This window comes from Parasteatoda tepidariorum, chromosome 3 (assembly GCF_982258835.1).
Source record: "Parasteatoda tepidariorum strain Cologne lab strain chromosome 3, Ptep-v5.0, whole genome shotgun sequence".
Taxonomy (NCBI): domain Eukaryota; kingdom Metazoa; phylum Arthropoda; class Arachnida; order Araneae; family Theridiidae; genus Parasteatoda; species Parasteatoda tepidariorum.
Genome location: NC_141757.1, coordinates 18,440,300 through 18,454,127, shown reverse-complemented (window position 1 = coordinate 18,454,127; position 13,828 = coordinate 18,440,300). Strand labels below are relative to the sequence as shown.

General features: G+C 27.9%; 1 protein-coding gene across 3 annotated transcripts in view; it reads left to right on the top strand.

Moving 5' to 3' along the window:
- The window catches only part of LOC107455260 (uncharacterized), a 59,638-nt gene that overhangs the window by 17,820 nt on the left and 27,990 nt on the right, over positions 1 to 13,828 (top strand). For 2 of the 3 annotated variants that reach the window (XM_043045663.3, XM_043045666.3), the window contains 7 exons: positions 1,009 to 1,108; positions 2,696 to 2,783; positions 4,519 to 4,843; positions 6,764 to 6,930; positions 7,760 to 7,865; positions 9,768 to 9,850; positions 10,315 to 10,431. In XM_043045663.3, coding sequence (XP_042901597.2) covers positions 1,009 to 1,108; positions 2,696 to 2,783; positions 4,519 to 4,843; positions 6,764 to 6,930; positions 7,760 to 7,865; positions 9,768 to 9,850; positions 10,315 to 10,431 — 986 coding nt within the window. Of the gene's footprint in view, positions 1 to 27; positions 182 to 1,008; positions 1,109 to 2,695; positions 2,784 to 4,518; positions 4,844 to 6,763; positions 6,931 to 7,759; positions 7,866 to 9,767; positions 9,851 to 10,314; positions 10,432 to 13,828 lie in introns of those variants that run through there. The other variant, XM_043045665.3, reaches the window with a different exon arrangement.

Genomic DNA, 13,828 nt, shown 5'->3' with positions numbered 1-13,828 from the left:
TTTCCTTTGTTAAGTTTCGCGAAAATGGCATCTGTACTTTTCATTATAAATTTCTTATTTAACTATTTGAATTCCCTGAAATACTTTTATTCATTTCAGTAAAACGTCATAATTTTTTCACTTTGCATAATGTTTACATGTTGAATTGTAGCTTGCATTATGAAGATTCGAGTTCTAGACGGTATTGAATATTTTGCCTTTTTTTTTTTGGTAATCTGAAATTACTAGATCTAATGCTATGTATATTGGTTATATTTAAGAATAAAATTCGTAAACAAAAGAAATGTTGAGTATATTGGTTATATTTAAGTATTTGTGTGTATTAAGTACTTATTAACCTTAGTCTCATGAATTTTTTAATGTTACACATAAATGTTTGAATCTAATCTTTTTAAAATTGAATTTCTTATAAAAAAATATATTTGATTTTAAATTCTGAAAGTCAAGTATATGCTGAATTTGAATATATCTATATACTTGAAATATTATTATTTTTTTTTTTGTGCTTTTGATAAGTAAATAACATATTTTAGTTATTTGTGCTCACATTTAAATGGAATTAATATTTGTGATTAGATGTAATTAACATTTTTAGCTTAATACTTTATTTTGTCTTAAAACAGAGCAAAGTTAAAAATTTGGATATCTTTTTAATTAAAATTTACCTTTTATTTCTTAAAATTTAAACCTTAATCAATGGGACCTTTTTTGATGCTTTGTAATTGAATTTGAAGAGGCAGAAAATAGAAACAAGTTAAGTTAATTATAAGAATTAAGTTAAGTCAATTAAGTAGTCAATCCTTATGATTTTCCCCTCTAATTGTATTTTACTTAATGGAATTTACCTTTTTTTGTTTCTCTGATATTATGACCATTACTTGACTTTTTATTTTAAAATCAGTCATAAATTGTATATTGAAATGTAATTTGAGCTAATAAATTGAAACAAAAATAGTAATCATTGTGTGTTGCTGATACTTTATAATTATTTTGTATTTTTCAATCTAGATGATCCAGATGTAGAATATTTTGATGAAGAGGGAAATCCTGTAGAGATAGGTGAAAATAATGCTGACTTGTATGAAGTTGCCAATGTGCGGAAATCTGAGTGAGTCTTTATTTATTTAATAATGTTGTATTTAATGTTATGTACCTGATCATTTGATTATGGATGTTATTGTAAGTCGTGCTGTTATGCAAAAGATGATTAGCTCTAAATTAATCTTGTTATTTCTTAAATTAGTTCGGCTTGCATGGCATTCAAATTACTATATTTTGCAGCATATTAGATGTCATTTTCAATTCCTAAGTTAGATTGAAAATCCAACTATTTACTTTGACTCTGGTAATAAAATTAGCCATTTACTGTTAAACAAGCCTTATAAGATTGAGACATAACAGTCTCAATCTTAAATTGATTTCCACTTCCAATAGTTATTTTTAATGTGTTTTTATAGCTGTTGTGTTTTTATAGCTGTTTTATTGTTGTTATTTATTTTTTACTTAGGTAGTTTTCTTTCTTAAACAAAAGAAATCATTATAAAAAATGCAAACCCATGAAAAAAAAATTTTTTTAAGAGTTCATAATTTGTATCAGTATACTTATTTTAAGGTTGCTGCATTGTTATCGCAATACTTTGGGCACCAGATAAAAATATTGTTATAAAAAGTTGTATTAAAGTTCTTATCAGCTTTGAAGGTTATAATAAAAGACTACCCAACTATTATTGATCCCGAGTGAGACTTAATTAATTTTGGTAATGGTACTGTTGGTGTTGAAGTAATAGGTATCTAAAATATACTATTACAAGTACTATGGTTGTGGTGATAGATTTTTTACAGCCCCTGAAACAGATCCATATCAATATTATACAATTTATATACATATTTTTTAAGTTAAATATTTTGAATATTAAATATTCTTTATGTTCAGTGTTTTTATATCAATTATTAAATAGTATTCTTAGTACTAGTAGTAATTACTAGTACTAAAGCAGAGATGATTGTGCTGCGGAAAAAATCCAGATTCCCGGATTTTTCTATAATTGTGATCCAGAAGTTACAGGAAATCATCGATCATATTTATTAATAAAAATTTTTGTATATTTTATTTTAAAAAACTAGAACTAGAATTTATACTTGTTGGCATGTGTATAATTTGAAAATATTTGTTCTGGTAGAATAATAAATGTGATTAGAGATAAAAGTAAACTTATAAATAATTATTCATTTAAATCATGCTGCATATATTTTATTTAGAATTTCATATTTTGTAAATATATTTTATTCAAGAAATTTTCAGGATTTTTTAGTTGGGCTCCCTTGCTGAAGTATTTAATAATTACTAGTATTTAGTAGTAATAGTAATTTAGTACTAGTATTTTATTTTTTCCGACAACTTTCCTGTCCGATATAGATATACTTGATGTAATCTTTATAAGCATTTTTTTTTTCTAAAATAGTTTCAAGTGCGTTAATTTTTAGTAAAAGTTTAACTAAAAAATAATCTACCTTATTTCAAATTTTTGGTGTTGGCACTTAACTTAATACTTATTCCAACACAAAGCTTGGCAAATATTCACCAAGCTTCATCAGATATGTTATTTATTTGATCATAAACTGTTATTTTTAAATTTATATACTATAGCTATTTTTATGTCTTCATACTACTTATCGTAATATTTTTCTCTGGTAGCTCTGCAGATGAAGATATATTAGATCTTAATCTAGATGATGAACTCGACAGTTTTATGCAAGATGATGTAGATTCGTCACCAATTGAGGTAAGTATTTTAAAATTGTGTTAGTTTTAAATGTCTAATTAAAAAAAGAAACATTTTGAACTGTTAGTAATTCACTGATATTTTTCCTTTTAACAAATGCAGTTTTTGTATTTCATGAAGAGTTCAGATAATTTATCTTTTTATGTTCATTCAAAATACTTTGTTTTTGAACTTTTGAAAATATCATATATCTTCCTAAAAAATTTGAAAAATCCTTTAAGTAAAAAAGAATTTTGTATTTAAATATTAAGTGAGAAAAAAAATTAGTAAAGAGGACTATTTCATTTGCTAAACATTTTTTAATGGATTGTATATTTACAAATGATGTTATTAATTTTAATAATATTCTTTTATTTATTTTTTTTTATTTATCAACTCTTTCTGAAAATGTTAAGAAGCTTCTAAAAATTAGCATCTCATTAAGGAAGTTTAAATCTTTTAAATAAATGTTACTAATGTTCAATATCAAAAGTTTGGTCTGAAAAAATCCTCACATAATTTGAAAACATTATTTCCTATGATAGTTTTTTTTCCCTATTGTATAATTTGTTTGTATAAAAATGTTTTCCGATTTATTTTTTAAAGTTTTGCAACTGCTCTTTAAAGTATGGTTTCTAGTTCATATTTGCAATTTTAAAATTGGCTTATAAATGGCAAAATAGTTGCAATTTAAAGGAATTCAAGGCGTTTTACATTGTGTGGTAACATCGAAGTAAATAATAGTTTAAGTAATTTCTATGACTTATTTTTTAAATCGCGACTAAATTTCAGTCGCTATATTTTATGACTGTGGCAAAATTTTTTCAGGCTTTCTGCGACGTACCTCTCTAGTACTAATGTCTTTCCGCAAGACACTTTTAATAGCAAATATACATGTTACTAATTCAGAGGTCTGTCCAGGCCAAATTTACAACCGTTTAGCGGTACCTTCACAAATTCAACTTTAAGAAAAGCGGTAGTTTCACAAAATACTCTTTCTTAAAATTTTATTTTTGTATCCTGTAAGAAAGGATAAATTCATATTTTTGTGTTGATTTTTTTTTATATAATTTTTTATTTTCGCAAATTTGGTCTAAATTTCCACAAAATAGATACCTCTCAGAAAAACCTTGACAGACCCCTGTAATTTAAAGTATCAAGAGCATCAAGAGAAAAAAAACTTTTGGGATAAAATAATTTTTTTAATTGAATATGTAATATCTTTTTTAATTCTAAGAAATCCGTAGCAGTAACTACCGAGAAGAAAAAAAACGGTGATGAACTCACGCGAATTGGACTCTTCAAAAACGGACTAATAATTGCATGTTTTCGCTTCGAGATTCAGTTGTAGTAAATATAGGATTTTGAAAACTATGTGGAAATTAATGGTAATAACTGCATAGTAAAAAAAAAAGGGAAAATTTCTTCAGAAAAGAAAACCGAAATTTGTTACTTCCCATAGAAAAAAATCTTTCTATGAGAACTCGTGAACGTTCTGCAACAGTGTCGCTGTGTTGCCACGATTCTGTCACGGGGGTGTCAATGTTAGCATTCTAATGGACATCAAAGTAACATAGTGTCTATGGAACAGCAAATGAGGTGTGTATCGGTTCTTATATTGGAAGAGTTGCTGTAATGGGGGTTGTACTAAAAAGTGTAGACTGTATGCATCTAATTATTTTCAACTCGTAATATTTGCACAGTGATTTTTCCATTTTAAGAAATTTTTATAATGATTAAATGTTACTTTTTTCAGACTCCTAAAAAAGCTTATGAGAAACAAAAAGGAAATTTAATTTCTCTTACTTCAAGAAAAGAGTTGGAAAAAGTGCACACAATAAAAAGGAAAGAGTCCATTTCTAGTCCTAATATAGAAATTGAAACTACCAGTAATACCATCGCATATGTTAGCAAAAGTCTAACCTCATCTCAACGTCTAGTTCCAGACTCAAATGACGAAATGGAATTTGATGAAGAAAGCGAAGATGAGGATGATCACAGGGAACGCTTTAGATCTGAAAGAAGTAATATAATAACTTTGACTCCTGCTAAAAAGAGAACAGATATTCCTGACACTTTAGGTAATTTTTAGTTGATTTTAATTCTACTTCTGTAGTTTAGACCAGGATTCATGTTTTCTTTTATTCATTTTATTAAAATTGTATCTTTTCAAAATTAAATCAGATTTTTTTACTTTATTCAAAATACCTTGTGAGTGTTTATATTACACTGTTTTCATCATAGAAAAAAAATGGGTGAGAATTTCTCACCCTTTACCAAAAACAGGGTGAGATTTCTAAAAACTAAAAAAACACAAAAACTCTTGAAAAAAAATCATTTCTTTAATCATAATACATTTTTAACGTCTTCTATTTTTTAAAACATTGAATATTTTTGGTGCATCATCATAGAAGATTTTGCCTTTACAAGGTATTTATCCATTTTACATCTGTGCATAAAAAATTTGAACGTCTTACATGAAGAAATCTTACCTACGGTAAACACGTGGTTGCAGAGAAATGTGTTCTGAAAAGGGTTCCGTGGTTGTGTTATGTTGCTCGAAAAGATTCTGAACAATACTGGTGAATAGGGAAGCTAGATAATGGGGCAGATGTTGAAAATAATGAAAGATCCAGGAAGAAAAGTGAAACGGATTTTATTCTAAATGGCATAATTCGAAGCTTTTTCCAAAATACGAGAAATTCGTGAATTTTGAAATTGATTTATAGAATGTGCGAATTTCTCGCGGTAATAATTTTTTAATGCGAGAAAAGAAACAAATATGCAAGATTCTTGCGCTGTAGTGAAAACACTGTATTATAAATAGTTAAATGTCATAAGCATGAACGTAATTGAATTAATATATATTATTAATTCAATTACACTTATTTCTTATTTGTAATTAAATTAACTGATACATAATAAGCATAAGTGTAGTTAAAATGAGTCATAACGATGTATTTAAAACTATATTATTGCGCTGAATATTGTTTAATAGTAGCATAAAATGTTTACAAAATTAGAATAATAATTACTAATTGTGGAAAAGCAAGCAAGAATAGAGAAATCACAATTTCAGGTTTGTTTGTTTTTTAATAAAAAATTTTGAAATTATAAACTGAATTTTGTTGCCTCATACATTATCTGCAAGTGAAAAATATTACAGCATAAAATAACTTACCCATTAATTTAAAAAATAAATCACACTGTAAAAAAAAAAAAATTATCTCTAAACTTTCTTTTATTTAAATTGTGCGTTAAATCAAGCTAATTGAAATCAACAAACTCTGTTTTTAACTATGCTGCAACCATAAATTTATAAACAATCTCCAAAAAAATTTATCATTCAATTATAAATTTAAAATTTTGTCTGGTGGTAATGGGTTACTGTAAATCAGCCCTTTTAGCGTAACAGTATTTTAATGTTATAAGGTAAAGTTACACACAAAATTACCAACAGATACTACAATTACAAAAGGGAGACAGAAAGTAATCACTGTCTATCCATAAAGATTTCAAAAGCTTAACTAACTATTAACTGCCCGCCAGAAGGCGGCGTTTAGACCAGTTCACTAGGGATAGAGAGGGAGTTTGTGTCACAAAATCATAATCTTATTTCAATTGTGCCACTTTTTCAAATATACTCAGAATTTAGCTTTCTTAAAATATTTTCATCAAAAGACATAGACTTAAAAAAATTGATGTGTTCAACAAAAAAAATCATCCACCAATATAAAAGTGATATGAATAATAGTCTGGAATTTTTTCAAGAATTTAATACTATCTTTAATAATTACTCAGTTACAAATGTAATGTTTTCTAATATTATATAACTTTATATTATTTATGATTTATTAAATTAACAATTCTCTTTTCTATTTAAAAAGAATAATATTAAAAAATTAAATTAATGCCTTATTTTTAAAATTTATTGTTACTATTTGTTAAGCTGTTTGGTTTTGTCACATTTACCATTAGACTATGCATTTAATTTGTTTTAGATTCCGTCATAAGTCAAGAAGAAACAGCTAAAGTTCAAGCATTTCTAGAAAATGAGCAAAAACGAAAAATGCGCTTTAAAGGCAGGCCTTTACCTAGAATGAAGAGTGCAACTTATAGCCGCAACCCTCAACCTTTTATGAACAAGCAGCAAAATCAAGCACCACAAGTAAAGATTTTTCATTATTTACTAGTTTACAAAACTAAGTCATTAATTAGTGTTCCATAATGTATGTAATGTGCGTTTATTATTTTGACCATTGTTCCCTGTGTTAAAGTTAAGATAAACTTAATTGCAAAAATATATTATTGCTCTAGACTAATTTTTTCATTCAAAAAATATATAAATATAACTTTTTTTTTTTATTCAGCAACACATTATCTATAATAATGAAACGGTAAAGTAAAAATAACTACGAAAATGTAACATATGTTATGTGAAAATAAATATTATTGTCATTACTATTTTCAGTTAAAAGAATTTTGGTTCCTAAAATAATGCTTATAAAAATAAATTTTGTAGGTATTTATCCATTATCTGGGTACTATTAAAAATTGCTACATCAAAATAATCAAGTTTTTAAAGTGTAACACAAAATGCATCATATTCGTATTCTTTCATCTGTTTTAAAATGATATTATAGTGAAACTTAACATTTCTTATTGATTTATTTTTGTTTACATGAATTAAGCTAAAAGTGGTGTTTGATGTCATGCTCATTGTAAGTTTTAAGGTCTGATAGGGTCGTTTAGCCCTGAATGTGTTACTCATTTTTAGAAAACTTGTGAAAAAATCCCCATATTATCAAAACTTTTACCTTTAAAGGTCCTCATTATGTATGAAATTTTTATGATTGAACATTTTTTTTATTTTTACAAAATGCTTCTTCTATAATCTTCCATCATCATTAAATTGTTTGAATTGTAATAGATTACTTTTTCGAAACTGTTATTGCCTATGATTGATTATTTGCTTATATGATTATTCTTTGGTTTAGTATTCTCCTCCAGAGCCTTCAGTTCCTCCTGTTTCTACGCAGTCACGTAAAATTCTCATAAATCCTCATTTCCGAGGAGTTCTTGTTCCCCCGACTTCTGGAGAAAGTAAGTTTCAATTTTTATTAGTGCCTGATCCTACTGTACAAAATATTCAAATTAAACTTTATAAATAATGAATTCAAAAGTGTAGAGTTTAAGTATTCTTTTAAATTTTGTTTTATTTTTGGCGAAGAATTAAATTAATTTCATTAAAACAATTAGTTTCTAATATTAATATAAATAGAACTTAACTGGTATAATATCTAAAATAGTGTAGTAAAATACAGCAGAATACTACAAATTTAGACCAATGTATTCCCGTATTTCGAATAATCTGGAAAGATAATGCCAGTAATAAGTTTTTAAAAGAATTTCAAATGAAAAGAAACTTTGTAAAAATATTCATTTAGTTATAAATTTTTTCCAGAGACCACGAAAATCAATACGAAACAAACCAATCAAGAAAAACAATAGCTCCATCAATAATACTATAAAAAGATAAATAATGAAATTTAATTAAGGCGAGGACCATGTGAAATCTGATAATAAAATAAAATCATGTAATGTGCATAAGATCTAGATTGCATGCGTATAATTCAAAAACCATATGAAGCATAATATAGTCTAGGATAGAAAATAATGCAGATTTCATCTTTAGAGTAATTTAAAATGTTGTCAATAAAATGTGTGATGTGATTCGTGTGATTTTCAGCCGTGCCACTTTTCTGCGGATTTGAAAAAAATCTGGCTTTTTTCGCCTGTAGTGTTTTCTACTTAACAATTTTAAAATTGCAAAAATTTTATGGGCTGAATTGGGAGAGCAATCTACAAATTGAACGAAAGTGATTGAAGTTCTTTATTTCTTCGTTTTTAATATATTTTTTCTATTTTTTTAAAAAATTTTGTTATTATTATATAACGATGAATAATCTGAAATCTTCTGATGATAAAATTGAAAGTTATATACTTATTAACTATTTTTAGAAGAGGAAGTTAAGTCTTGTGTGTTGAGGATAAAGTGTTTAACAATTTAAATTATTCTTCTAACTCAGTTAGTTTATTGTGAATTATTTTAATCCAGTCAATATACACAAGCATTTTTTAAATAGTAAAGTGAGGGTTTGTTTAGAAAGTGATTTTTGTTAAAGAAATGTTTAGTTGCATTCAGGATTTGTAAAACATTTTAATTATAAATACTAATGAAAATTGCAATTTTCTAAAGAATATTAAATCTTTATTTTCGGTTCTCAATAAGAAAGTGTTTTGACTAAAATTACTGGACATGTTTCTATAAAAAAAGCTATCATTCATTTAATTTAAATTTTGTTTAATATAATAATTTCTTTAAATTTTATACAGTTTGATTCAAAATTTTGAACGCTAATTTCAACTCCTTTTTACTTTCTAAAACAGCTGTAACATGTCTGAAATACAAATTGCTATAAAACATCGTGAAAAGCATGTGATCTTGTAGTTAATCACACAAACAAAACTTGTGATATTTTTATTCATGATGTGAGAAAGCGATAATTTAATAGAGAGATTTTGCTCTTCTGCACAGCTTTATTTTTGTATGTTCTACACAAGATCTGTAGGAAATGGAGATTGTACTACAGTATATGCACTATGCAAAACATACTTATTGAACATGCAGAATGTTTTGTAAAAGTGATGAATATCTCTAAAAATCATTCACATAATATAGTGTGAAAACAACAGCTTTCTAATGCATTCCTACCTTCGTCACATTAAAAAGAAAGATAGATTCTGGTACATTCATACATAAGCATTTGAAGAGGCTTCTTCGTGTTTTAATTATATAAATATAAGTTGTGTACATCGATCACAATCTGAATTTGAAAAGATCAGAATGGGCAAGGATTCCAATTAGTTTGGACTAGTGCGGTTCTTCAGTAATTGTGTATTATTTTATTCCGTATGCTAAACTTGGAACTTTTTTTTTTTCAGCTTCCATGGCATGTGAAAGTACTCCAGCACCTATTTCAATGCCTTCATATGATCAGCCTCCCCAGAATTTAATGCCTCCTGTGGTGAGTATTCATAAGATTTTTTTTAAATAAAATTTTGAAAAATATTCCAGAAATATTTTGATCTATTATTTTAAGAATTGATTTAATTGTCTGTTTTTTTTTTTTTTTTTTTTTTTTTTTTTTTTTTGTGCTTACAAATGATTTAACTTTTGTGTCTATTAATCTTGTAAATATTTTGGTTGTGTGATTTAAAGGGCATTTATTAATTTGAATTTAAAAGTATTAGTTTGTCTTAAAAAATTATAATGTATGGGATATTACCATATACAAAAACTACATAACTGATTTACGTAATGCATATTGCAAATGATGTATCCAATTTTGTATGTTTAAAATTAAACTTATTACCTCACTTGTTTTAAAAGAGATTGTTACATTTGTTATTCTGATACTTTTTAAGAATCTATCTTGTCTGTTTTGTTTTGACTTACAGTACAAATTCTTTCCTTTAATTTTAAATTTAGTACTCTCATCAGGATATGCAATCCCCAATGAATGTTGCTCCACCGATTTATAGTTCTCCTCCTGCAATGCAGTATAATCCTCCTGATTATCCTCCTCAGCCCCCTATTATTCAGCAGGTATTTTTACTCTAAAATTACTTACTTTAATAATTAATATTAATCTTATTTTTTTGTGAATGTTACCTATTGTATCTTAGAGTGCGAACAAAGGTTTAAGTGTGGGTCTAATAGCGTGATTTTAATTAGATATGAATATAAAGAGTGTAAGAAAGAAATTAAATTCTGAAAGAGCATAATTGTTTCGCAAGATAATACAGGGTGTGTAGCATTTTTAAAAAGTGCTTATAAAGATACTTATTTTTGATTGACTTTTTTTAAAAGCCCTTAAGGGTGTTTTTTTTTATTCGGGGTTTGTAAAAAGTGCTTAATTTTCTATCTTCTAAAAAGATATTTTTTTCTTTGCAGTGTCGATTGTCCTTCTAAATAACAAAAGTTGTATGATTTTCACAATTTTCTCTGCAATATTTATTAGAAACTAGTTATTTTATCATAGTTATGTTAAGTTTTTGAATTTTTATTACTGCACAGATCCTGATTAAGTTTTTTTTTTAGGAAAGTGATTAAAAATATTTTTTCAGTGCTTAAAAGGTGCTTATTTTTTGTTGAAAAATCTGGCTATGCACCCTGTAATAGTTTTTGAAATTAAGTTGAAAATGTAATTCATTTTTATTTAAGCTTTGGGCAGTCTTGGATTTTAAATCTTGAAGCGCAGACCTCAAAAAATTACCCAAATTCATTTCCAGTGAAAGTTATTTGTGACATCTGCTAACTTGTATATAATATTTTTTTCTTTACTTACAATATTTTTTCACTGTTATATGGTTTTACAGGTTCACAGTAAAATTTCAAGTTTAAAGGTTTTTTTTTTTTTTTTTTTTTTTTTTTTTTTTTTTTTTTTTAGTTGATTATCATAAAACATCATCTGTGATATCCTTAACAAAATGTATGAAAATTAATGGAATACATCAATAAATACTCTGCTTAGTAAAAAAGTAAAGACAATTCTCTTTTGCTAAACAGCTACACTGTGTTTTCTAATATCATAAATAATATTAATTCTTTCTTAGTCTTTTATTTTTAGATTAAACAATTGAACACTTTATATTTGAATATTTTATTTATTTTTTACATAATCTAAAATTCTACTGAGTTAAACATTTTTCAGTTGTTTATATTAATAACTTAATGTTAGTTTTTTTCTTGTTACTAGTTTATAGATACTAAATAATTGATATATATATATATATTCCAGTGCTCTCCCTTAGCTTTTTTTGAAGGGTGACCCACCCTGCTTTCCCTTTGATCCCAATAATGTACCCTTTTTTCAGGGTTCCCACGGTCCTTGAAAGTCCTTGAATTTTTTTTTGCTAAATTTAGGTCCTTGAAGGTGCTTGAAAAACGTCTTAGGTCCTTGAAAAACTTGATAGGTCCTTGAATTTGTCCAATACTGCTGGCGGCCCTTTTTATAAAACACCCGCGGATCTTTCTCGTTCTTTCTGTTTTGTTCCCGAACTCTCTCACCTGGTTTTTAACGCCACCGTTTCTAACCGGGCCTAGCGTCTTGGTGTCTGCCAAGCACGCGGAGCACAGCAGACAATCAATGCGTTCGGGGCGAGACTCCACTTCATCTTCTGTCACATATGCTTAGATCTTCTTTTTTCTTAACGAAACTGGGATACTCTCGAATTTCGTAACAATATGTACCTTGTAGTTTTCAATAAATTTGCCGTTTTACCATCCGCACTTGTCCTTACGTTTGCGTCATTTCAAAACTTTATTGTAAATCGTATTCGCAAAGGCACGGCTTCGTATTTGTGTTATGTAGTTTAGACTAGTTATGCCTGGGAAGTGCTATTTTAATCCCCAATGGATGGATAATCAAGCTTATAAAGAATGGATTTTATCGATGCCCGAAAAGAAGTTCAGAGCCAAGTGCCGATTATGCATGAAGGAGATCGATATCGCGAAAATGAAAGAATCTGCTCTGAAATCACACATCAAAGAAAGGTAAGACAAAAAAGCAGTCTCATGCCCTGAGTTCTCTTTTTCCAAAGACATCAACATCTAATTCATCTGGTGTAAATACTCCTTCGACATCGTGTGCCCCATGTGAAACAGAAACTTTAGTGGCCGAGGTAACATTGTCTTCTTATCTGGTCAAAAGGAATGTGCTTGATGCTGAAATTCTCTGGAGTCTGAAGTGCATCACTAGTAATTATTCATGTAACTCCTGTGAAGGGATTAGTAAATTGTTCTCCAAAATGTTTGCTGATAGCTGTATAGCGAGACAATTTTTTTGTAGTGCCACAAAGTGAGCCTATTTGGGCTCCTTTGGATTGGCACTATACTTCAAAGGGATTCTTATAAATGAGCTGAAGAATGTTGATTGCTACACTGTACTCTTTGATGAGACGTTAAGTCAGTCTCTACAATCTAAGCAGATGGACATTATGGTAAGGAATTGATAATAAAGTTTGCACTAAGTATCTTACCTCCCAATTTATAGGTCATGGAACTGCAGAAAATATTTTGTCCTCTCTTTACAAATGCATGGATGATGGTTAAAAGCTCTCTAAAATACTTCAATTATCCATGGATGGACCCTATGTCACTTGGAAATTCTATTAGAAGCTTCAGTGTGAATTAAAAGAGAAATATTCCCACCAGCTCATATTCATTGGCAGTTGTGGATTACACATAACGAATAATGCTTTTAACCATGGTGAAAATGGGATATGTTCCTTCTAATTTTTATTTTCAGAAAGAATTGTTGCTGCATAACATTTAGAGAAGGTTGTGTAAATTATGGATGAATAATTTCAGAAACTATGCTTAATAGAGGAGAGGAGGGGGTTATGGAATAGTCACGGAATATGGAATACCTAAGATTTAACTCTGTCTTTCATGCAGCCTTCACATGGAAATACACAGGATTAAAGGATTTCACCATTAACACCTCATTACCATTAGTTATAGATTGTGCTGAAAATGATTTTGTGAATTAATATGTAAAACCAGTAGGGTTGTTTTTAAAAAAATCAGGGATGAGATTTTTCCGCTTTTTAGCGGATTTCCGCTTTTTTCACTTTTATCTCTTGAATTTCAGTTTTTTTTTTTATCAAAAATTCAGATTTTTCTAAAAATTTCACTTTTTTTATAAGTATTCCGCTTTTTCAGAAAATTCACCGATTTTCAAAGAGAAACAGAAAATTCAAACTACATAGCTAGCAATCCTTTCTCATTTTTACTTATTATAGCTATTTTCTCCCCTTTTACTACAGCAGCTGATAAGATTTTCCGAATTTTTTACCCGCCCTCCCGATAGATCCGATTTTTGTAGTACAAGCGACGCTGCTTCTGACAAGCCTTTTAGAGGTCCCAAAGCTGGAATCTGCTAATATCTCCATTCTTATTCACACGATTTTAATATCAAACATAGCTTTTCATATTTGCG